This window comes from Salmo salar, chromosome ssa12 (assembly GCF_905237065.1).
Source record: "Salmo salar chromosome ssa12, Ssal_v3.1, whole genome shotgun sequence".
NCBI lineage: Eukaryota > Metazoa > Chordata > Actinopteri > Salmoniformes > Salmonidae > Salmo > Salmo salar.
In genome coordinates this window covers 43,345,329-43,369,007 of record NC_059453.1, presented here as the reverse complement: position 1 = coordinate 43,369,007, position 23,679 = coordinate 43,345,329, and the positions used below count along the sequence as shown (strand labels likewise).

The 23,679-nt window shown below is 40.7% G+C and overlaps 1 protein-coding gene across 2 annotated transcripts in view; it reads right to left on the bottom strand.

Annotated features, from left to right (window-relative positions):
• Positions 1 to 4,058: 4,058 nt before the first annotated feature.
• LOC106565072 (vesicle-associated membrane protein-associated protein B) overlaps positions 4,059 to 23,679 on the bottom strand; it is a 45,681-nt gene continuing 26,060 nt past the window's right edge. For both annotated transcript variants that reach the window (XM_014131701.2, XM_014131702.2), the window contains exons 3-6: positions 9,836 to 9,939; positions 8,800 to 8,880; positions 7,779 to 7,961; positions 4,059 to 7,205 (exon numbers count right to left, since the gene is read on the bottom strand). In XM_014131701.2, coding sequence (XP_013987176.1) covers positions 7,050 to 7,205; positions 7,779 to 7,961; positions 8,800 to 8,880; positions 9,836 to 9,939 — 524 coding nt within the window. In that variant the 3' untranslated portion in view covers positions 4,059 to 7,049. The remainder of the gene's footprint in view (positions 7,206 to 7,778; positions 7,962 to 8,799; positions 8,881 to 9,835; positions 9,940 to 23,679) is intronic.

Genomic DNA, 23,679 nt, shown 5'->3' with positions numbered 1-23,679 from the left:
GATACTGTGACGATTATCATTTTGGTTGGTAGTTGACCTGTCCATTTATTTAATTTTTAAATCAGCATTGGAATAATAAAATAGGAAGACTGTAGCTGTTCTGTGAAAGAACGGACAAAAAATGGTAGCTGGCTCCGCTGGTGCAGAAAAAGCCGAAGAGGAGAGGCATTTAAGGTACTTCCAAAGGCAACATACTGTTCTGATTAACTCCCGTCAGAATAGTGATGGTGGCTGCTAGCCCCATGAGGTAATCTTTCGGGTTTGAGCAAGTGTACTCCAGTCTTGGATTGAGAATCTAACGAAAACCGAGAGAGGGAGGGAGAGAAAAGTTGACTGGCATTTATCAGAAAACGAATGTGCAGGATCTGTCATTAAATGGACTCTAAAGCCTCCTAAATCCATGTTCCACCACTGGGCCAATAACAAAAAATGGATCCACCCTGGTTGTGTACGGATTTGGCTGGGTGGAGGGCGGTGATGTTTGAGGAAGGGCAGGAGGACGGGGAAACGAACGCTTTTTCATAAATCTGTTTGCGGTTTCTGTTGCACGTCATAAAAATTGAGCGGCAGGCAAGGGCAAATTACGGGCCAACCTGTTTGCAATCAAGTCAGTGGCTCGTTAAAGGCATCATTAAACAGAAATGATAAAAAAAAAAAACATGTTTTAACAAATCCCCATTTGGTGAAACAGCGGCGCCCCGAATGCTTCCAGGTAAATGTGTCATTGTGTCCAATGTTGGCTGCAGAGTTTGTTGAGCGGCCTGTTCGTTGAGAGGTTGATTTAGGATGAAAGCTTAGCAAAACCAGAACTCCATTGTGATGCCATTGTAACTGTCAAACTGATGCGCAATGACATCTAAAAATGTGTTCAGACATTCAATTATCTGGAGAGCTTCACCAACTGTGGGAAAGTTTGGATTCTGAAGTGGGGTCTCAGATAAGTCTCATACTTTCTGCATTACTACAGGGAAAGAATGCACCTTAAAATAAGTGGAAAAAAGACAAAAACAATGCTGAGAAATGTTTCCTTTCAGCGAAACAGGGTTTCCAAACCTCAACCATTTCAGTGGGTTTGTCTTACTAATGCCCTGGTAAGAGAATACTTCATCTCGTCTTTTGATTGTAGACTACTGAGAAAAATGTGCAACAAGGGCCAACATACTGAAATTGTTTTTGGAGCATCTCACCTCATATTCATTATGGTTGGCAGCCTTTAATCCTCTATATGCAGCAGAGCCCATACATTAACCCTTACAACAAAGCCAAAGTAGTGAAAAGCTTTACGTCACTGTTTGCACCAATGATTTCCATAGGCTTCCTCTCTCACACTTTCAAGCTCTGTTAAGAAAATCCAATTATTTTTGTGCGTATATGAGCTACAGCTGTCCCATAAAAATAACATCAGCTGTATGTTAGCTTCTCTGGCTCGGAGAATGCATTGCTATTATAAAATGTAAACTCCTTTCCTCGTTGAAACAAATGAAGAAAGTGCAGTGTTCGACCACAGAGCTGCTGCCCTAGGCATACTCTACTCGTCTCATTGGTTGCCTGGAGCAGGGTCTTGTATAACATGACCTAATGTTCATCTGGAAAAATGGGAGAAATCCTCAGTAAGTTACTCTCAACAAATCTATTAGGTCCCACTAGTCAACAGCCAGTACTGTTGTCTCCGATTGAGAAACAAGATCAACCTTGGTGGATTGAAGGACCCCCCAAAATAGCAATCTATTGTGAGGGCTCTGTTACTGTTAATGGAGAAAGCTTCAGCACGAAGAACTTAACATGGTCTTTACTTGACCATATTTACAGGTTGAAATGGGTTGTATGTATGCAATCTGTTTCTTTGTCAAACAAAATATTTCTGCCTTGAGGGCCATTCAAAATGTTCATGGTTAAGCTTACAGGTCTGCAAGGAAAAACAAATAAAAGCTGAACATATGCTAGTTTATTTGTTGCTCAAGCTGTTGGAAGGAGGATTATTTTCCCCATGAGATTGAGCAAAAGTTAAACAATAGTCCTTTCTTTGCCAACACTAATTATGGCATACAGTTAACACCAAGAAACTTATTTGATGGGGAATAAGTGTGCTTGATGCAGAGTTGAATGCAGTGTACTTGGACAGTAATGTTTTATATGTTTTCCAACTTAGAAACACAGCCATACATCCGTTTTATAGCACACACCTCAATGCGTACCAGATTAATTGAAATACAGTGGGAGAGACAGTGAGTCCGTTTACATGCACATTAATCATTCAATATTATACCGATTATGGCAATAGTCATGTAAACGCTACTCTGATTTTCTTAATCGGTGAGGTCAAAATCAAAGTAAGAATAACACCTGGTTTTCTGAGCAATCTTTTGAATTATTAAGACATGTAAATGGCTTAATCGGAGTTCCAGCGGTGCATTTGATCTGCATGTGCCAGCACCGGTAGCGTAAGCCTCCTTATGTGCTAGCGAAGTGAGTTTTGAAACATTTTAAGTATGCATCTTAGAAATAGTTTTCGCATACAAACTTTATATGTCCGAACTCAGAATCATATAGGCTTCGCAAAAAAAAAAACATAAGTAGAAATGTTTATTTTAATTGCCGATTTTCAGGTATTATTTCATCAGGTAGCCTGGTTTCAGATGTGTCCATATAAACAGGATTATTAGTGAATTGTTCTTGCAAAGCATGTAAACATTTTAAAGAAACTTATCATAAATCTGACTATCCATATAATCTTACGCATTGTTGTTGAAGTCACAATCCTCGATTGGGAGGAGGAGGATAATCATTGAACTCAAGTGGATACAGTCCTGATCTGCAACACACCTCATTGTCTCATCCAACAGAGGATACATTTTCTTGGAGGACTATATATAAATTGAGTCAGCTAGCTACCTAGAGTTTTGCTTATGGGTTTTGACATTAGCACAACCTAATCTAGGGTTGAGATAATTCAGACCTAAAAGGCAATTTAGCCATAGACGGGAACTTTCTGGGACCTACTCCGTCAGTCTGCCAGCATTCAAATAGCCATGTTGTACACCGCAACTTACCCAATCAAGGGCCAAAACTCAAACACAGAACATCTGTGGTTTACCTGTGGTCACGATGGGTAAAAAACATCTGTAGTGTTTCATCCACCAGACTAGCATAAGGTCAGAGTCTGTGAGGTCAATTATTGGAAAACATCCATTGCCTCCTAAATCTCTATGACAAGTATTCTGGTGTAAATTCCTCCTTTAAGTGTATATAAACATTTCAATAGAAAATTGTCACGTCAACCCACAGTGTCAATGCTAAGGGGAATTTCTGATTCCCGCTTTCAAGTGCATCGCATGCGGTCGATTATCATTATTACAGTTGAGAACATTCCTTTGCGATTTTTATTATAAATGACACAATTCCCAAGCTGAATGGAAACACAAATTAATTAGGGGTAATTTCCACAACGGTGTCTCCAGATGTACCTAGGCCACACCTACTTAAACTCCAGTTGCTACGGACTCCAGGTGCACCTCAGAGGTTGTCCTGAGAGCACACTTCACCTAACTCATGCTTAACTACCGAAACCTCAAGTGCTGACAGAAAGTTTGCAGGGTGTTAAAAATACAATAATATATGAATAAAACGTCTTATTCAACACCACACTTTAAAAGCCAAGTGGTCATTAATTACCAGAAGGAACCCTTATTTTCAAAGTAAAAAATAAATGAACCGCAGCCAAATAAAGCAAAACTGAACAAGCTCACTAATGTAGCTATAGATATCAGTGGTGATGTATTGGCTGTGAGGGGAATGCTAATTTCAGATGCTGACATTTCCCCCTTTCAAATATTTAAGAAATTATTTGACTGGGAAAGTGGTGTCTTCCAACTGTCCTCCTTCGGACACAGTGATGAGCTTGACACCAAACACCAGAAACATTTGAACTTTGACTTGTGACAACCTAATGTGTTAGCTAGATGAAACCTGTCAACAGGGCTGTATTGTACTCATCTTCCTCAGTCAGATGGAGTATGGGCCGGACGGCTCGTTGAACAAATTGGAAATAACTTCACACATAATTTGGTAGAGGGTTTATTCATTGAATTTATTAAGATGCTACATAGTCCAACAAGGTTGGTTTTTATACACCATAGACTACTTGACTAGGAATATGCATTTTTTCTTAGATATTTATATACATACAAAACAGTTGCCCGACTGTTTACATCGATCACGGTGAAGGTCAGATACTCCAGGACAGGTCAATTGTAGTGTTTCCACAACTCCTGGGATGGTAGCTCAGCTCTAGCCTGGCTAACACGTGACTCACGTGACTACACAGCGAGCTGTGACTCACGGTCAGGAAGACTTAGCTCAGGCCTGTTCTGCCCTTTCCCTAAGCAGCAAGTTATCCTTCACTCCGCTCACACGTAGATAGATAAAGTAGGTTACACTCTCTCGCTTTCCTCAACTCTATACCTGCAAGTTACCCATTCTTTAATCCATAATAGGCAACAGTGAGATGAAATAAATTGAGTGTATGACATGAATCCTGTTAAGGACAAAACATTTAAATAGTAAAGAATGGTCCCTTCAGGATATAGCTTTTGTGTGCTTTCATTTTTTTTGTGTGAGTTGGCTAACTAACAAAACAGTTACATTGATAGATACTGGGAAAAATCATTCTTGAGAATATAGTGCATTCAAATTAACATGACTTCAGTGCAGTGATGGGTATAACAGTTCAATGAGAAACAAATAAACAAGCATCAAAACCTATTGGTGATGACTCTAGTGGGGCTGATGAAGACAATGACCATATAGTTGGAGAAGTGTTCTTTAAGAGTTAAGTGGACTGTCACAGCACGGTGAAAGGACAGCAATAAACCATTCAAATGATGACTCACACACATTTGCCTGACAAGATCAACAAATGTATGGCTTGGAGAAGGAAAAAACCTGACAAAACAAAAAAGCAGGAAAAGACCAATATCCCTGACATACGACTCACAGGCCTAAATCTGACAGCAGTATTGCACATTACTTTTGGGTTAGACCTCACCAAAACTCATTCACTTCTACATGCACCTTTTCTCCCGTTTCGTCACTTCCTTTCTGCCATAGAATAACTTACCAATAGCGGTCACAAGGCAAAAGGATTATATCCAGTAACCCAGTCCCAACCGACCCAGAGTTCATTTAGCTGTGTTATTTTTTAAATAATGCCTCAATCCCTACAAAAAAACAACTTTCAAATCATAAAAACGCTACAAAAAAAACAATAATAATAATCTGAAGATTGAGTTGTGCAAACCTACAGCTGAAAAGAAACATTACAATGATAAAAGCAATTCAATTAAATAAAAAATGTCCCAAAATGTAACTCTTTTGGACGCATGCAATCAAGAATATACTGCCAACTGGATTAAGGGTATTCCCCAATCGCCGGTCTATACAAAGCCTCTGATTGGAGGAGTCAGTTTGGTTGACAATAACCCTGTGCGTATTGGTTTTATTGGTTTACAAGGATCCCCATTAGCTTTTGCCAAAGCAGCAGCTATTCTTCTTTGTAAGAAGCCGAGGGCATACTCAGTGTAAAGAATCGATAGTGACCCTCTAGTAATATGATGCAAGGTGCGCAGCACTCTTTTTGGCTCACCTCCTGTAGAAAATGATTGACAGAGATGCTTCAGAAATAGGTGGGGTTACCTACTTTCTGAAGCATCGCTGTCAATAATTTTCTACAGGAGGTGAGCCAAATCAGGTGCTGCGCACCTTGCATCACTTTACTAGAGGGTTACTATCGATTCTTTACACCGAGTATGCCCACGGCCTCTTGGAAAAATAAACAATATGTGAAAACGACATTCACACAACGCAAACTGACTCAACTGCACCCACCGGTGTTTAGAAAATCCTTTGCTTTGAATTACTATCAATAGCTAGGTTTCCATCCAATTGGCGACAGATAATCATGCGAATATTCTAAAATCCGCATTAAAATAATTATGCACATTTTCCCACCAGAGATGTGTTTCCATCAAATTGACAGATAAAAGGCTGTGCGTGATGACATAGGGCACATAAAAATAACTTTTGCAGTTAAATTCCCCATGTACCGAATATACTGTATATATATATATATATATATATTTTTTTTTTAATAGGTTTCCATCGCATTTTCAAATTTACTGATGGTTTTGTCACAAAAACTGTTGCGTTACATAGCCTAGCGAATGTGCCCACTCTGGTCTTGGCACGTGCACTCTAGCCAAAATCTTGCAGATACAGTGTGGGTATAGCTTACTACATGATGAGATTATTATGGACAAAAGAACAAGATTATTTTTGTCATACAGCAGCCAAGCATCGATGATCATGTCACCAGAATAAGACCCCCCTCTATTTGTTGGAAAGGAGCATCAAGCTCATCACCGTGCACTTTCACCACCCTGTGAAGTTCATCATAACTTATTTCACCTGTAGCCTAATAAACTGAATGCTTTCCCGAGTCATAGTCGGAGGACCACATACTAGATCATCGCGTGACTCCAAGTTTACTTCGAAATGATGGTCATTATATCAATATTTGTGCATAAAGGCATTTCCACCACCATTTCACTGACACAAAAAGATCCCACCTTGTCTAGTGTATTTTGGTTTGTCGACATTTGGAAAGTTTACCGACAAATTTGCTGTTTCCATTCGGCTTGTCGTGACATTTATCCAGCGTACTTTACTCGCATAAAAAAAGTTGGATGGAAACCTGGTTAATGATCTGCATTTTTCTTCCTCCTACTCGTCATCTTGTATCGGTGGTGCAAGTATTTGGGAGGAAGGCCAGAATGATTATGTAATGATCAATTGCTTTTTTAACTCTCTCGTTGGTTTGTTCATAACATGATGGATTTTTTTTCCGTATCTCCTTTTTTTATTAGTACATAAATTAACGATTTCAAAACTACCCCATTGATATGGCATTTCTGAATACCAAAAATCCCAAATCCGTCGTTTGTTTCAATCCCCCGAAAGCATGCGGTTGGCCGTCTCTCGCTTGCCACTCGCTCTTACAAGACCAACTTGCCGATGATGACTCCGACCACGAAGAAGAGTACGATGAGGGCCACCGTGCGCAGGCTCAGCCCCTCCTCTTTCACCATGGAGTGGGAGGAGTGCTGGGAGGACATCACGTTGCTCTTCCTCATCCGCAGGCCATCGTCTTCCTGGAAGGGGGGGGAGACAGAGTGTAGAAAGAGAGCGAGATGGATAGAGGGGGAGAGAGGGACAGATATGGAGAAATAGAAATGGGGAGGGGGTAGAGGTAGATATGGAGAAAGAGAAAAAAATATAGAAAGAGAGAAAGAGGGGGGAATGACCATCAGTATTATCCTCATCCTAAATCGTCACCAAAGCCCCTTTGGACTCCGCCAAGCGCCAGCTTTTAACACACTTCATTTCCCAACAGCGGGTGGGGGGGCTCTGTTAGTTTAATCTGGGCCCTGGGACGGGAGCTGCCAAGAGCCATTCCGCCTCTGGCACTACTTAAAAGGGGAGGTGGCGGGCGCCGGGAAGTGGGCTGCTTCTGAGTCAGACTCGTCGTCTTTCCCCTTTAAAGAGGCAATCTGGGATTGATTCATACATTCTTTTACTCTTCAATTATTGATACATAGCCATTGATTGAGTCATTGCATCCATATCCCTGTCAGTGAATTTGATAGTGGTTACTTATCCAGCCCCATCCCAAATAGCACACTTTTCACTACAAAGGGGGGCATTTGGGACGCAGAATAACTTACCCTGATCTGTTTATTCTCTTCCCGTAGCCGCTGTGCCTCCATCTGCAACCTCTTACACTCCTCCATGATCTTCTTCACCTCGCCATCGTCCAGGGTGGAGCTCATAGACTTCATGGACAGTGTGGATGACTCCGACTTGAGCAGGTTGGACGACATCATCTTGTTGGCGTCCATGTCATGGTGCTATGGGTGGAGGGTTTAAGTTTATTTAAACATCTCGGTACATATGCAGAAACATACTTAAAATGTGATGTCATACAATTGGGAATCAATATGGAGAAGGTGAATGTTACAAACTGCATTTGGTAACTTCAGCTGCAGGCATGACGTACACACGCACCCAGGGAGGCAGGCGCACCCACCCACCCACCCACCCAATCCTACGCTGTGCAATCCCCCAATCCACCCGGGGAGCTTCCAAAAAGAGATACATGGCTGGGAGCAGCAACCTTGTGCCACATAGTTTGGAGTGAAAATGGAAACCAGCTTTTGTATCTCGCTATTCATAATTCACAAAAAACAACAGCCCAAGCACATTTTCGTCTTCATTTTGTTTATGGGGATTATATTTTCTGCTCATCCCAGGAGGAAATGATCTCCTAAAACCCGAGTGTGGTTTGCAGAGTAATCAGAACAATAATAAACTGTGTGTGACAAGTGAGAGTGGCCCAGGGAACTATGGCTATGGCTGGGGCTTGGCAAGGGGAGCTCTGCCTCTTCTCCACGGCACATTGTCCCGATGACAGGCCGACAGGGATTTTCTCCACTCGACTAAATCACCAGTTGTACAGGCGTGTAATGGCTGAGATGGAGAGAAAAATAAGTGTGTGTGAGAGGCGGAAGAGGAAAGAGAGGACGACAGAAGGAGATGAGAACAGAGAGGAGCACTGAAAGAGGGAAGGAGAAAAGAGGGGGGAGCAATAAAGAGAAAGGCAGGTAGACAAAGAGACAAGTACATATAGAAACACTGCAAGAGAGAAGAAGACGAAGAGGGCGAGGTGAGAGAGACTATGGAACCCACCGTTTTCTCATTTTCCGCTGGAAGCTCAAAGACACACCTCAGCTTGGAGTCCATCAGCTCCTCTGGCTTTGCCTCCTTCCACTGCAGACAGACATGGTGGAGAGAGACAGAGAGAAAATGGGGGTTAGAGTAGGGAGAGGTACAGCTGGGCCTGAGGTCGTGCCTGAAAAAGCATCTCCCCGTCTGCACCAACTGCCATATCCACCAGGCCACAAAGAAGAGAAACATGGAGGGAAAGAGACCACAGCCAAGACTTGTCAGCAACGGCAAGGGAAACCACACTGGACAGTGGTTTACCGGCAGTGAGATTTGTTTCCCATTGTCCTCCTCCACTTGTGTGAAGTGTTTATCTAACCTTTCTGTTCTGTCACAATCAAGAGGGCTTGGCAAAAGCGTCGGCTTGATTTCAGGCTCGGCGGTGTCTAGTTTCTCACCATTCCTGTGTGTGTTCCTGTGTGTGTTTCTTAAATCGCAATATGAAACCAAATTCTCAAGAGTCCTGTCACTGCAGAGAAAGCCCACAAGAGATTGATTAGGCCTACTACTGCATGCAAACGAGACTTAAAGACAAACAGACAGATATTGTGTAAGAGAGAACAAAACCACACACAAAGCGGTGACAGTGGATATTGCATGCACTGTTTGTATGGTTTGTTGCTAGGTCCTCACTCAGGCTGTGGGCCTAGGATCACGGATCTCCTATCCCTTCTTTGTCCTTATCTCCCTCAGGGTGTGACCTTAGGGCCTAGGCTGATATCTGGGTTCTATGGGACGCAAAGCATGTGTGTGTGTCAGGTATGCACAATATATCAGTCATATTGGTATCAGCAGATAACTGTCAGGTATGCACGATATATTCGTTATATCGGTAGATGATGATCAGGTATGCATGATATATCAGCCATAAGAGCATATGTGGTCAGGTAAATATCTGTTATTATCATCAGCCCGGATTTTCATATTGGTGCATCTCTTCTCTAGTATGTGTATGTGTGTCAGTGTGTGCGTGTGTGAGGACGGGTGATGGGACACTCACCACTCCCTCCATGTCCGTCATTTCGGGGGGAGCCAACATGGACTGCACCATGAACTTGTGTTTGCTTTTCTCGTTGGGATCGTAGTCGAAAGGCTGCAGCATCACTGGAATACAGGGCACAGCAGAAAGAAACAAATACATTAACAGAATTGTGTTCATTAGGTACCAAATGGAAGAAAACAGACAAACAGGGAGGGACTACCTGGACCTATCCATTAACCTGTTAGGGCTAGGGGGCAGTATTGACACGGCCGGATAAAAAACGTACCCGATTTAATCTGGTTACTACTCCTGCCCAGTAACTAGAATATGCATATAATTATTGGCTTTGGATAGAAAACACCCTAAAATTTCTAAAACTGTTTGAATGGTGTCTGTGAGTATAACAGAACTCAAATGGCAGGCCAAAACCTGAGAAGATTCCATGCAGGAAGTGGCCTGTCTGACAAGTTGTGTTTCATCTGGGCTCTTTTTATTGAAGACTGAGGATCTTTGCTCTAACGTGACACTTCCTACGGCTCACATAGGCTCTCCGAGCCCGGGAAAAAGCAGAACAATATCGAGGCAGGCTCTGGCTGAAACACATTATCGCTTTTGGCAAGTGGCCGATCAGAGTACTATGGGCTTAGGCGCGTGCCCGAGTCGACCGAATGCTTTATTTTCTTTCGTCTGTTTACCTAAACGCAGATTCCCGGTTGGAATATTATCGCTTTTTTATGAGAAAAATTGCATAAAAATTGATTTTAAACAGCGGTTGACATGCTTCGAAGTACGGTAATGGAATATTTAGACATTTTTTGTCACGAATTGCGCCATGCTCGTCACCCTTATTTACCCTTTCGGATAGTGTCTTGAACGCACGAATAAAACGCCGCTGTTTGGATATAACTATGGATTATTTTGAACCAAACCAACATTTGTTATTGAAGTAGAAGTCCTGGGAGTGCATTCTGACGAAGAACAGCAAAGGTAATAACATTTTTCTTATAGTAAATCTGACTTTGGTGAGTGCTAAACTTGCTGGGTGTCTAAATAGCTAGCCCTGTGATGCCGGGCTATCTACTGAGAATATTGCAAAATGTGCTTTCACCGAAAAGCTATTTTAAAATCGGACATATCGAGTGCATAGAGGAGTTCTGTATCTATAATTCTTAAAATAATTGTTATGCTTTTTGTGAACGTTTATGGTGAGTAATTTAGTAAATTCACCGGCAGTGTTCGGTGGGAATGCTAGTCACATGCTAGTCACATGCTAATGTAAAAAGCTGTTTTTTGATATAAATATGAACTTGATTGAACAAAACATGCATGTATTGTATAACATAATGTCCTAGGGTTGTCATCTGATGAAGATCAAAGGTTAGTGCTGCATTTAGCTGTGGTTTGGGTTTATGTGACATTATATGCTAGCTTGAAAAATTGGTGTCTGATTATTTCTGGCTAGGTACTCTGCTGACATAATCTAATGTTTTGCTTTCGTTGTAAAGCTTTTTTGAAATCAGACAGCGTGGTTAGATCTATGAGAATTTGGGCAACAGAACGCCACTTTAGCTGAGTAGTGCGCATGTATGGAGCGATTTCAGTGCCAACAGAAATTGTATTTCAATTCCATAATTTTCATTTGCATTAGGATATTGAATTTGTAATGCAAATTGAATTCATAAATGTTGCATTCAGTTTTAAAATTCAATTGAATATTGAAATTCCATATATTCAGTTTCAATACTGTAGTGTCTGTGTATCAAGTTTACAAACAATAATTTTAAAACACTGACGATTGGTACCGTTTAAGATGAGGGATTTTTTTCTTATTTCTAATAGAGCAAAATGGATGACTATCATTCATATTCAATCCACCCAGCTCAATGTAACGTCGATAGGTTACATGATACTTGATACTCTAATTTGCCCTATACACATCATTAGGTTGCTACAATCTAGCCTACAAATGAAAGTTTATAACAAACAGCTCGAGAGACAAAAGTTGGAGTAATCAAGGTGACAGACAATGACACATTCAATACCACCTTGCACACTATTGCCTGCATCTAGCTGATCTGGGGTGTAAGCATTAGTCCAAACAGTTGCAAAAACTATAACAAGTTTATTTAATTTTTTTAGTTTCTATTCTGTGCAGATCGAGCAGCTTGCTATGGAGCAGGCAAGCTTTTAACATACATTGGACAGACGAGTGTAGGGTGCGACTGAAATTTTGGGGAGAGTGCGAGAGAGGGTGGAGGAGGACACTTGGCATGAAGTGCAGGGGATGTTGTTGTTATGACAGCATCATCTGAATTAGGCCCACATAATTATACCTACAGAGGAGCGGCTTCTATGAATGAACTTTGAATGTCTGAACTTCAGAAAGTTAGGTTAACGTTGGACCAGCTAGCTAGCTAACAAGCTTGTGTGTGCAGAGCAGCACCAGAATAAAAATAAAAACATGTCTTACCTTTTTGTACTTAATAAATCCATTGTGAAACGTGATAACTATAGTATCTTTAACTAGCATTGAAAAGGTTAATCCATTATTTTCCAATTAAAAATCACTCCCTAATTTCTGTATCATGCTTGTAACGTCAGTAGGCTACTAGACTATGCTTCCGAGGGGGAGAGGCTGGTTGCCTACACACACACACACACACTTTCAGGCAGTGAGGCAGACACTGGAATACGTTTGAGTGACAGAGGGCCTTTGCATAGGCACTGTGTTGCATTTTTTTGTGGGACTGAAAAACAGTTCTGATTCTGTTCCTTGAAAATGTTTGTTATTTTCCGTTTTTTGGTTCTGTTCCCTGAACCGGTTCCAACCCCTGGTTGTCACCATATTAACGTTATAGTCAACAAACGCGTTAGTGAACCCACAATCCAATCCAATCCAAGCAGTTTAGCAGTTACACCGGTGGGTCCCGATGGCAATAAATAAATAAAACTGAAAGCTTACAATAACTTGGAAGAGTTGCGGAGTTGGATAGCCTTTGCCAGTTAGCTAACATAAATAGCATTCTTCTCTGTTTGAGTCAGGTTGTTGAATACTAAATGAATAATAATAATAATAAATACTAAAAAAATCTAACGAAATACAGCTAGCTCTCTCTCTCGCTCTGCTGCTTCTCTTTAATTAGTTAAACTGTTGTCTTTCTCTCTCTTCGAGTCAACTACTCACCACACTTTATGCACTGCTAGCTAGCTGTAGCTTATGTTTTCAGTACTAGATTCATTCTCTGATCCTTTGATTGGATGGACTAGATGTCAGTTCATACTCCAAGAGCTCTGATAGGTTGGATGACGTCCTACGGAAGTCTATGGAAGGGGGTGAGAACTGAGCCTCTTAGGTTTTGTATTGAAGTCAATGTACCCAAAGGAGGACGGAAAATAGCTGTCCTGCGGCTACACCATGGTGCTACCCTAGAGAGTGCTGTTGAGGCTACTATAGACCATTGTAAAACAGTGTATTTTAGTCAGTTATTTGGTGATATGAATATACAGCTGGAGTCGGAAGTTTACATACACCTTTGCCAAATGCATTTAACCTGTTTTGGAGACTGGTTTTTGTTCGGAATTTTGGATGACTGACGTGCCCAAAGTAAACTGCCTGTTACTCAGGCCCAGAAGCTAGGATATGCATATACTTCATAGCATTGGATAGAAAACACTGAAAAGAATAATGTCTGTGAGTATAATAGAACTGATAAAGCAGGCGAAAACCCGAGGAAAATCCACCCTAATTTTTTTTTGAGGTCACAGGCCATTTCAGTGCTAGCCTATGGGAAATACAAATAGATAGGACCCAGATTGCAGTTCCTATGGCTTCCACTAGATGTCAACAGTCTTCATAAAGGGTTTCAGGCTTGTTTTTTGAAAAATTAGAAAGTAGTTGGAAGAACTCCAAGGTGTCTCATTAGAAAAGTAGTCTTGGTGATGCGTGAATGAGGTGCGCACGCTTTGTAATTTATCTTCCCTATTGAACATACTATTCTCCAGCTTAAATATTATCGTTTATTTAGATAGAGAACCTGAGGATTAATTAGAAACATTGTTTGACTTGTTTGGACAAACTTTACCAATAACTTTTTGGATTCGTTTGTATGCATGTTGAACGAGTGGATTACTGAGATCATTGGCGCCAACTAAGACTATTTTGGATATAAAGAAAGGACTATCGAACAAAACAACCATTCATTGTGTAGCTGGGACCCTTGGGATTGCAAACAGAGGAAGATCTTCAAAAGGTAAGTGATTCATTTAATCTCTATTTGTGATTTTGTGACGCCTGTGCTGGTTGAAAAAGTATTTTGGTGTGGGGCGCAGTCCTCAGATAATCGCATGGTATGCTTTTGCCGTAAAGCCTTTTTGAAATCTGACAACGCGGTTGGATTAACAAGAAGTTAAGCTTTTTCATTAATGTTTAATATTACGATTTTTGTGCTCTGTAATTTCACCGGATATTGTCATAGGTGTCCCGCTAGCGGTTCATGCGCCAAGAGAGGTTAAACTCAGTTAGCTGACATAAATAGCATTCTTCTCGGAGTCAGGTTGTTGAATACTAAATGACCTGCATTAACTACATGAAAGGTAAAATAAGAATTCCTGACATTTAATCCTAGTAAAAACGTCCCGTCTTAGGTCAGTTAAGATCACCACTTTATTTTAAGAATGTGAAATGTCAGAATAATGGTAGAGTGATTTATTTCAGCTTTTATTTATTTCATCACATTCCCAGTGGGTCAGAAGTTCACATACACTCAATTAGTATTTGATTGTATTGCCTTTAAATTGTTTAACTTGAGACAAATGTTTCAGGTAGCCTTCCACAAGCTTCCCACAATAAATTGGGTGAATTTTGGCCCATTTGTCCCGACAGAGCTGGTGTAACTGAGTCAGGTTTGTTGGCCTCCTTGCTCGCACACCGTTTCAGTTCTGCCCACAAATGTTCTACAGGCTTGAGGTCAGGGCTTTGTGATGGCCACTCCAATACCTTGACTTTGTTGTCCTTAAGCCATTTTGCCACAACTTTGGAAGTATGCTTGGGGTCATTATCCATTTGGAAGACCCATTTGCGACCAAGCTTTAACTTCCTGACTGATGTCTTGAGATGTTGCTTCAATATATCCACATAATTTTCCTCCCTCATGATGCCATCTATTTTGTGAAGTGCACCAGTCCCTCCTGCAGCAAAGCACCCCCACAACATGATGCTGCCACCCAGAGGACATTTCTCCAAAAACTACGATCTTTGTCCCCATGTGGAGTTACAAATCGTAGTCTGTCTTTTTTATGGCGGTTTTGGAGCAGTGGCTTCTTCCTTGCTGAGCAGCCTTTCAGGTTCTGTCGATATAGGACTCGTTTTACTGTGGATATAGATACTTCTGTACCTGTTTCCTCCAGCATCTTCACAAGGTCCTTTGCTGTTGTTCTGGGATTGATTTGCACTTTTCGCACCAAAGTACGTTCATCTCTTGGAGACAGAATGCGTCTCCTTCCTGAGCGGTATGCGCCTGCGTGGTCCCATGATGTTATTACTTGCGTACTATTGTTTATACAGATGAACGTGGTACCTTCAGGCGTTTGGAAATTGGTCCCAAGGATGAACCAGACTTGTGGAGGTCTACAATCTTTTTTTCTGAGGTCTTGGCTGATTTCTTTAGATTTTCCCATGATGTCAAGCAAAGAAGCACTGAGTTTGAAGGTAGGCCTTGGAAATACATCCACAGGTACACCTACAATTGACTCAGATGATGTCAATTAGCCTATCAGAAGCTTCTAAAGCCATAACATAATTTTCTGGAATTTTCCAAGCCGTTTAAAGGCACAGTCAACTTAGTGTATGTAAACTTCTGACCCACTGGCATTGTGATACAGTGAATTATAAGGGAAATAATCTGTCTGTAAACAATTGCTGGAAAAATGACTTGTCATGCAAAGAGTAGATGTCCTAACTGACTTGCCAAAACTATATTTTGTTTACAAGAAATTTGTGGAGTGACTCCAACCTAAGTGTACGTAAACTTCCGACTTCAACTGTATTTTGTATAGTTTTATCTAAAAATGATAACTTTAATGTTTCACTATTTACACACACACATACATTTTTTTACACTGTAGGATGACCCTCTTCCTCTTAGGAACCTCTACTGATTTCAGGCTTATCAAAGCTTCATATATAAAACTTCTCAGACGCATTCAGATTCACATTCGATTCAAAACGCAGTTCTCTAAATTCATATTCTAAATCTGAGACAACATCCTGATACTTTGCCAGTAAGGAAAGGTAGATGAGAACAGAGAATCAAACACTCTGTGGTAAACAGAAACTTATGGCGGTTTCTGAAGCCAATGTAGAATGCTGATTTTATTGTCTTCCATTGAATTTGGCTCTAGCATTTGAATTTGGCCCACATAAGAATAGTTGAATAGCCCTGTCTCATTCCACATTCATTTTTCATTCTAAATTCAAATCTGCTGCTGATTGAGCTCATGAGCTGGGCCTCTCTGAGCTGGATCTGTGTGTGTGTGTGTGTGTGTGTGTGTGTGTTCCTGAGCAGAACTACAAGGGAGACTAGACATCTACCACCCCACTATCAGTGGGGGTGCAATGTATGCCTTTTGTCACCCCACTTTTGATCTGAAATTCCGATTAACCACTAATTATACTGTACAAAATATAAACAAGTAAAGCATTGGTCCCATTTTTCATGATGAAATAAAAGATCCCAGAAATGTTCCATACGCACAAAAAGCTTATTTATATGAAATGTTTTGTTATCATCCCTGTTAGTGAGCATTTCTCATTTGCTAGGATAATCCATCCACCTGACAGGTGTGGCATATCAAGGAGCTGATTATTACACAGGTACACCATGTGTTGGGGACAATAAAAGGCCACGCTAAAATGTTCAATTTTGTCACACAACACAATGCCAAATATGTCTCAAGTTGAGGGAGCGTGAAATTGGCATGCTGACTGCAAGAATGTCCACCAAAGCTGTTTCCAGAGAATTGAATGGTAATTTCTCTACCACAAGCCGCCTCCATCGTTTTAGAGAATTTGGTAGTATGTCCAACCGGTCTCACAACTGCAGACTACGTGTAACCACGCCAACCAGGGACCTCCACTTTCGGCTTCTTCACCTGCGGGATCGTCTGGACAGCTGATGAAACTGAGTATTTCTGTCTGTAATAAAGCTCTTTTGTGAGGGAAAATTCTTTCTGATTGGCTGGCTCCCCTGCCCAGTCATGTGAAATCCATAGATTTGGGCCTAAAATATTTATTGCAATTGATTCATTTCCTTATATGAACTGTACAGTATGTAACTCAGTAAAAATTTTGAAATTGTTACATGTTGGGTTTATATATTTAAGCAATACTTTTCATTTTTGAAGATTAAAAGCATTTGAGATAATGTATTAATATTCATCTTAAAAAATATCAGCTATGACATAGCCAATGAATATATAGCACAACTTTGGACTTCACCCCCTACATTTTTACGGAGTGAGTTTCTCTTCTCCTCCGGCTACGGCCATGCAGTGCGGCTCGCAAAAGTGATTGCTGTCCTCGTTATGAAATTATTAACTTTACCCTGTATATCTAAAAATTACTATATACACTGATTGTTTAAAGCAAAACTACCAAAACAATTGCTGATTGTGAACCTGAACTATGTAAAAATCTAATTTATGCTAAGCTATGATCATCAGGTAGCTTATAGCCAGATAAGAGTTGGGCCTCTGGTAGCTAACTTTTATTCCGGTAAAACACAATTTTCAACAGCGCATTTGATAACAACCTAGCAAATTACAGTGGTTGTCACTCAACTAATAAAGCCTAATATTGCACAAGCCATTTTACACGCATTTGAATGCTTAAGGTGACACGCAGATATGCCTGATCAGGACTATGCCTACCTCTCTTTGGTCAGCAAGCAGCGCAGCGCATAGAGCACAGTTTGACTAGGCTACTGATATTGCCTAGGGTTATTCGACATGCAAAATGACTTGTAGATCAATGACTGTCAACGCAGTTACATATTTAGTTACATATTTAGTTCGACACTGAAGGAGGGTTCACATCAATTGTCACAAAGATTACTTATTTTCAGATCAATAAAAAGAAAGTATATTAGCAAAAAATATTGTGAACCCGCGATTGGTAACATTTTAACTGATTTTTCTGACGGAAGCATGCTACATTTAGATCGGTTTGAGGTCTTGCGGACCGATGCACTCAACATTTGAACCGGGGACCGATGCGTATTGGTGAATTGTTACATCCCTACTATTTATTCTTGCTCTTGTGACTGAATGGGTTCGAACCGTCTTCTGCATGTCACAAGACTGTTAGCCCACCTAGCTAAAGCGCATAGGGAAGAGTTCAGGAAGCTAACACAAGTTTTTAAGTTTCCAGCAAGGTTACTTATCGAACCACCTCAGTTCCATTTCACGCCCCTTTGTACTGATACTCAGAGATCGCAGCACCAATATAACTGACTGGGTTCGAAATCCGGCCTACTGCACAACAACACTTTCAGTGGCAAAGAGAAGCAGAAGGATCTGTGCACCCCATTTAATGAGAGTGCATCAGAGGTGGTTTGCTGATCCATGCATGTGATGAGCAACCTTGCGTGAGACCTGAAGACATGTTAGTTTGATGAGATTCTAACCCAGGTCTCCTGTGCACCAGACAATGCAACTGTTCATGTATCAGCAAATTACGAGTCACACAAGTGTGGTCACCTAACCACCGGTGTTACACTTCACCCCCCTTTGACCTCCTCCTTGAAGAACTCCATCCAAGTAACAGGACCAATGCCTAGGCAGCTCAACAGACTAACACAGTCTTAACCCAGTCAGTCACACTACCCTTACAATGAGTACCTTTGCTGGAGACTTGAAACTAACACATCTTCAGGTTGCTCATTACATAAGCATGGATCACCAAACAACGCTGTTTTTATGAGTAACCTTGCTGGATCTTGACGACTTGTATTAGTGTAGTAGATGGGGAAGCGGTACTCGCTATGCAGGCAGCGTGACGCCCTTTACAACGGTGCCACTGGACACGGATCTACAGTTGTGCTGAGCTCAACCACTGGGGTCACTGTGGACTGAGTTTGGGGGGCGAATGTAGCAGATGGGGATCTGTGCAACTCACTCATCAGCCTGAAGTGTCACCCCTTGCACAATTGAATAAGGTATTTTTCAATAGCGCGGTGGGTTGGAATGCTTCACAAGGGCAGTCGTGTGTTTGCGAGGCAGAGGTCCTGAGTTTGAGTCTCGGTAGTAGCTGAATCAGGTGGAAGCAGTAACCTACCCGTTAACTTTTTTGGGATAGGGGGCAGCATTCAGAATTTTGGATGAAAAGCGTGCCCAAAATAAACTGCCTGCTTCTCAGGCTAGGATATGCATATAATTGGTAGATTTGGATAGAAAACACTAAAGTTTCCAAAACTGTTAAAATAATGTCTGAGTATAACAGAACTGAAATGGCAGGCGAAAACCTGAGGAAAATCCATCCAGAAGTGCTATTATTTTGAAATTGGTGTTTTTCCATTGAAAGCCTATCCACCATTTAAAGGGATAGGACCCAGATTCCATTCCCTATGGCTTCCACTAGCTGTGAACAGTCTTTAGACATTGTTTCAGGCCTTTATTCAGAAAAATTTGGGAGAATGAGCAGTTTCAATGAGAGGCCAGTGGAAAGTCCCCAACCTGTTTGGTGCGCAATCCCGAGAGCGCACTTTTCTTTTATATTGACGACGCTTTTGTCCGGTTGAAATATTATCGATTATTTAGGCTAAAAACAACCTGAGGATTGATTATAAACATCGTTTGACATGTTTCTACGAACTTTACGGATACTATTTGGAATTTTCGTCTGCCTCTTGTGACCGCATTTGAGCCATTGGATTACTGAACAAAACGCGCTAACACAATGGAGATTTTTGGATATAAAAAAGGGACTTTATCGAACAAAAACATTTGTGTAACTGGGAGTCTTGTGAGTGCAACCATGCAAAGATCAAAGGTAAGTGATACATTTTATTGCCATTTCTGACTTTCGTGACTAATCTACTTGGCTGCTAACTGTTTGTAATGTTTTGTGTGCCGAGCGCTGTCCTCAGATAATCGCATGGTTTGCTTTCGCCGTAAATGCCTTTTTGAAATCTGACACGGTGGCTGGATTAACAACAAGTTAAGCTTTATTTTGATGTATTGCACTTGGGATTTCAAGAAAGTTAAATATTTATAGTAATTTAATTTGAATTTGGCGCTCTGCAATTTCACCGGAAGTTGACGAGGTGATCCACTGATCCATAAGAAGTTAGGCAAGCAACAGGGTATCCAGATGTTCATATCGTCGTTACAGGATTTACGGTATTACCAGCTTAGTACACAAGGGGCCACAAAAACACCTTGCTTTTTCATTGTACACTCAATTAGCCTACTTCTGTGGCTGCCAGCCCAATAGTGTTGCCATCAGATTAAAATGATGCTATTTTCTGCTGAATGTGCTGCATTAATGTATTTTCTGTGAAGGAAAACTATAGTTGCATGTCCCTGATCACTCTACTGAAGCAAAAAAACACTTGACTTTCAATATAAAACGTGACCCGTCAATACACAAGTTGGACTCACATGCTCCCGCTTTCTCCAGTTGTGCTATTTACAAACAAACATGTGACTGACTCAACTGTTCTGGGAAACTATGGTAAGCTTCATAATGTCAAATAACGTGACAGGTGAAAGGAAGAATGCAAACTGCTTTATCTTCTAACATATTGCACAAGTTGACTGCAGGTATTTACTTAAAAAAGTAGCTACAAATATTAAAATGTAAAGAAAAACGTAAGAAATAGATGCAACGGTTTTGAAAACCATTTGCAAATACCCCGGTATATGGTTTACCGCCCAAGGCTAGCAAGCAGCGTGTCGTCCTTTACATGAACTTCCTGAATATATCCCTATAGGCTTTAGCTAATATTCTTATGGGGGGCAAATGGCGTGTTTTGTGACACTCCCTTCTAACGTGTCCTGCGCTACCTGTGTTCATTATAGGATGGGAACAGAAGGTACACCCATTTTCCAGAGTCTTAGCTTTTAGGAATAGCTTATAGGCAAAACGGTTTAAACGCTAGAGCCAAATAAAAAGAAAATAAATGTAACATGCCACATTGGCTTCAGACCACAAAGAGTGTTTGATTCTCTCTCTTCTCCTCTACTTTTCCTGGTTGGCAAAGTACCAGGATGTTGTCTCTGGTTTTGAATCTGAATTTAGAGAACTGTATTTTATAACTGAATCTGAACGCATCTGATAAGTTTAATATATGAAACTTATATCAACTTTAAATGATAATTTGTAAACTTGATACAGACATTGAATGCAATATCTACCATATTGAAACAGAATATATCAATGAATTTGAATTTTAAAACTGAAATGTAATATTTATTCCATTTCAAATCATGAAATACAAGTTAAATGTTTTATTCAATGATTACATTTGTGCATTACAAATTCAAAAAATATTACATTCAAATCAACATTTTTGGTCACATACACATGGTTAGCAGATGTTAATGCGAGTGTAGCGAAATGCTTATATTGGCTTGTAAATTCAATACCCTAATACAAATTCTAAATGATGGAATAAAATAAAAAATGCTGTTGGCACTAAAATCGCTCCATATGCATATAGGACTTGATATTACTTCATCCCTTTCCAGACCATAGCAAGGTTGTCTATAACTTGGTTGTCTCTGGCTTTCATTAACCTGTAGTTAAGATAACAGCTATTTTTGTTGACGCATGAATAAATCATTATTTTTCTGAATCAGGGCAGGCATGTACGCAACTTGATTGGTGGGGGAAAATAAGGAAAAGACCATTCAAAATGTGCATGTTCAAAGTCAATGTATGTTAATGAAATGTTGGCAATTCATGAAATCACTCTTCAGCACATTTCCCTAATTCGGAGTTCCAGTTGAAGTGCTCGGATTAGAAGGAGATTTTAAGTATTTTAAGTATTAAATGCCCATATATTAGGTAATTTATGGCCATGGGTACGTCCCAAATGGCACCCTATTTATTTTATAGTGCACCACTTCTTCCTATAGGGGCTCTGGTCAAAAGTAGTGTAATATAAAAGGGTGCCATTTTGGACACAACATGTTACCATGACTGCAAAACATTGATGGATGTACAGAACACCCACCTGGGAGACATTTTTCTAACAGCTTACTTGTTTTTCATTGTAACGTTACATATTGGCCTAACAAAAAACAGGTTTGAGTCTGAATATTCTTTAACCCATCGTCTCGTCACATCCTCCAATGGAGTGTTATTTGATGTCATTCCAATGACCAAAATATATTTTCAAGCTTCTTCAATGATTTACAATGATCGCTTTCTTAGGTCGGCGTCTCAACTGCTCTTGCAGAGAATAAAATGGGTATTGATGGGTAATCTTTTTCTCCTATTCATTACTCTTTTAAGAGAAGCTTGTTCGGATTCAAATGGCTGTGCATTTAACATCAATGCAGACTGTGTGCGTGATTTTGGGGGGATAACTTTCATTAAAAGCAAATGACCTCTTAATTTCAAAGTCAGTGCTCGCGCTCTCAGATGTGGCTATTAGGACGGGTCTGGTATATATGGCACATGAAATTCTTCCCGGAGTATGAAAAACCTCAAGCGAGTTCAATATCGCAAACCAGAAACAGACAGAGCGTCCTGTTGCAGTCAGCCCCAATTTGCGCCGCCATCCACCTTGGGTTCAAAGGGACAATATTCGAGAACGGAGGGAAGGAAAGCGTGCAAATTCTTTGAGGTGCATTGAATAACCTAAAATAGGTCCCAACTGTCAAATAAGATTTCAAAAATTCACTCTTTGAACTATAGAATTAAACCGGTCCTGACAGAGCTCCTTTTAATCCTGTGCTATATGAATATCTTCATACGGGGGCCAACATTCAGAGAGGTTAATTGTAGTCAACGTACTGTAGTAAAACATTACATGCTCATTTGCTAGTTTTCCCTGAATGGTTGTTGATTAAATGGAGCCATTAGAAGAGGGAGAGGAAGTTAGAAGTACTTTTCTTCCCTCCCTGTAATTAATTGGGTCCCTGGAGACCCCAGTAAACTACAGTAGTAATTATTCATCTCAACCTCAAAATCTCCCAAGCAGTCTGCTAGTGGATCCATTCACAATGGAAAGGGATAGGATGTCTATTACGGGTGTAACGGTACACATATTAGTACTGAACTGTTTGGTATGGGGATCTTGGCCTATAGGCTATGCCTCGGGTAAATCGGAGCTGAAAAAAAACCAAACAGTTTCAGGCCATTCCGTTAAAACAACTATAGCATGTTGTAATCAAAATTCAAAATCTTAATTGGCGCATTGCAAACTGTCCTTTTGTGAGGTGCAGCCGGGAACTAGTTCGGTCCGATGGTGAGTGGTGGGGTCGACAAACCAGGAGGATTCTCTCAATCATTGTTTAAATCTCCAGTTTGGGAAAATGTTGGCTTCCCAGTAGATTACAACAGCGATGGACAGAGAGAGTATGTCGCCACTGCTCAACGAGAACATCCTATGCAGCTGCCAACAACTCAAACATGTTGACACATTTACGTCGACATCACCCAGTATTCCTACCACTGGAGCAAGACGGAACTTTGTCTTCCCTCTGATTCAAGCTTCCTTCGCAGCTGATTCTGACCGGGCCAAAGAAATTACAAGAGCGATAGGTATGTTTATAGCCACGGATATGCGCCCATTCTCAGTGGTCAAGAATAATAGGGGTTTTCAGCGCCTCATGAATTGCTCGAGCCACGTTACGAA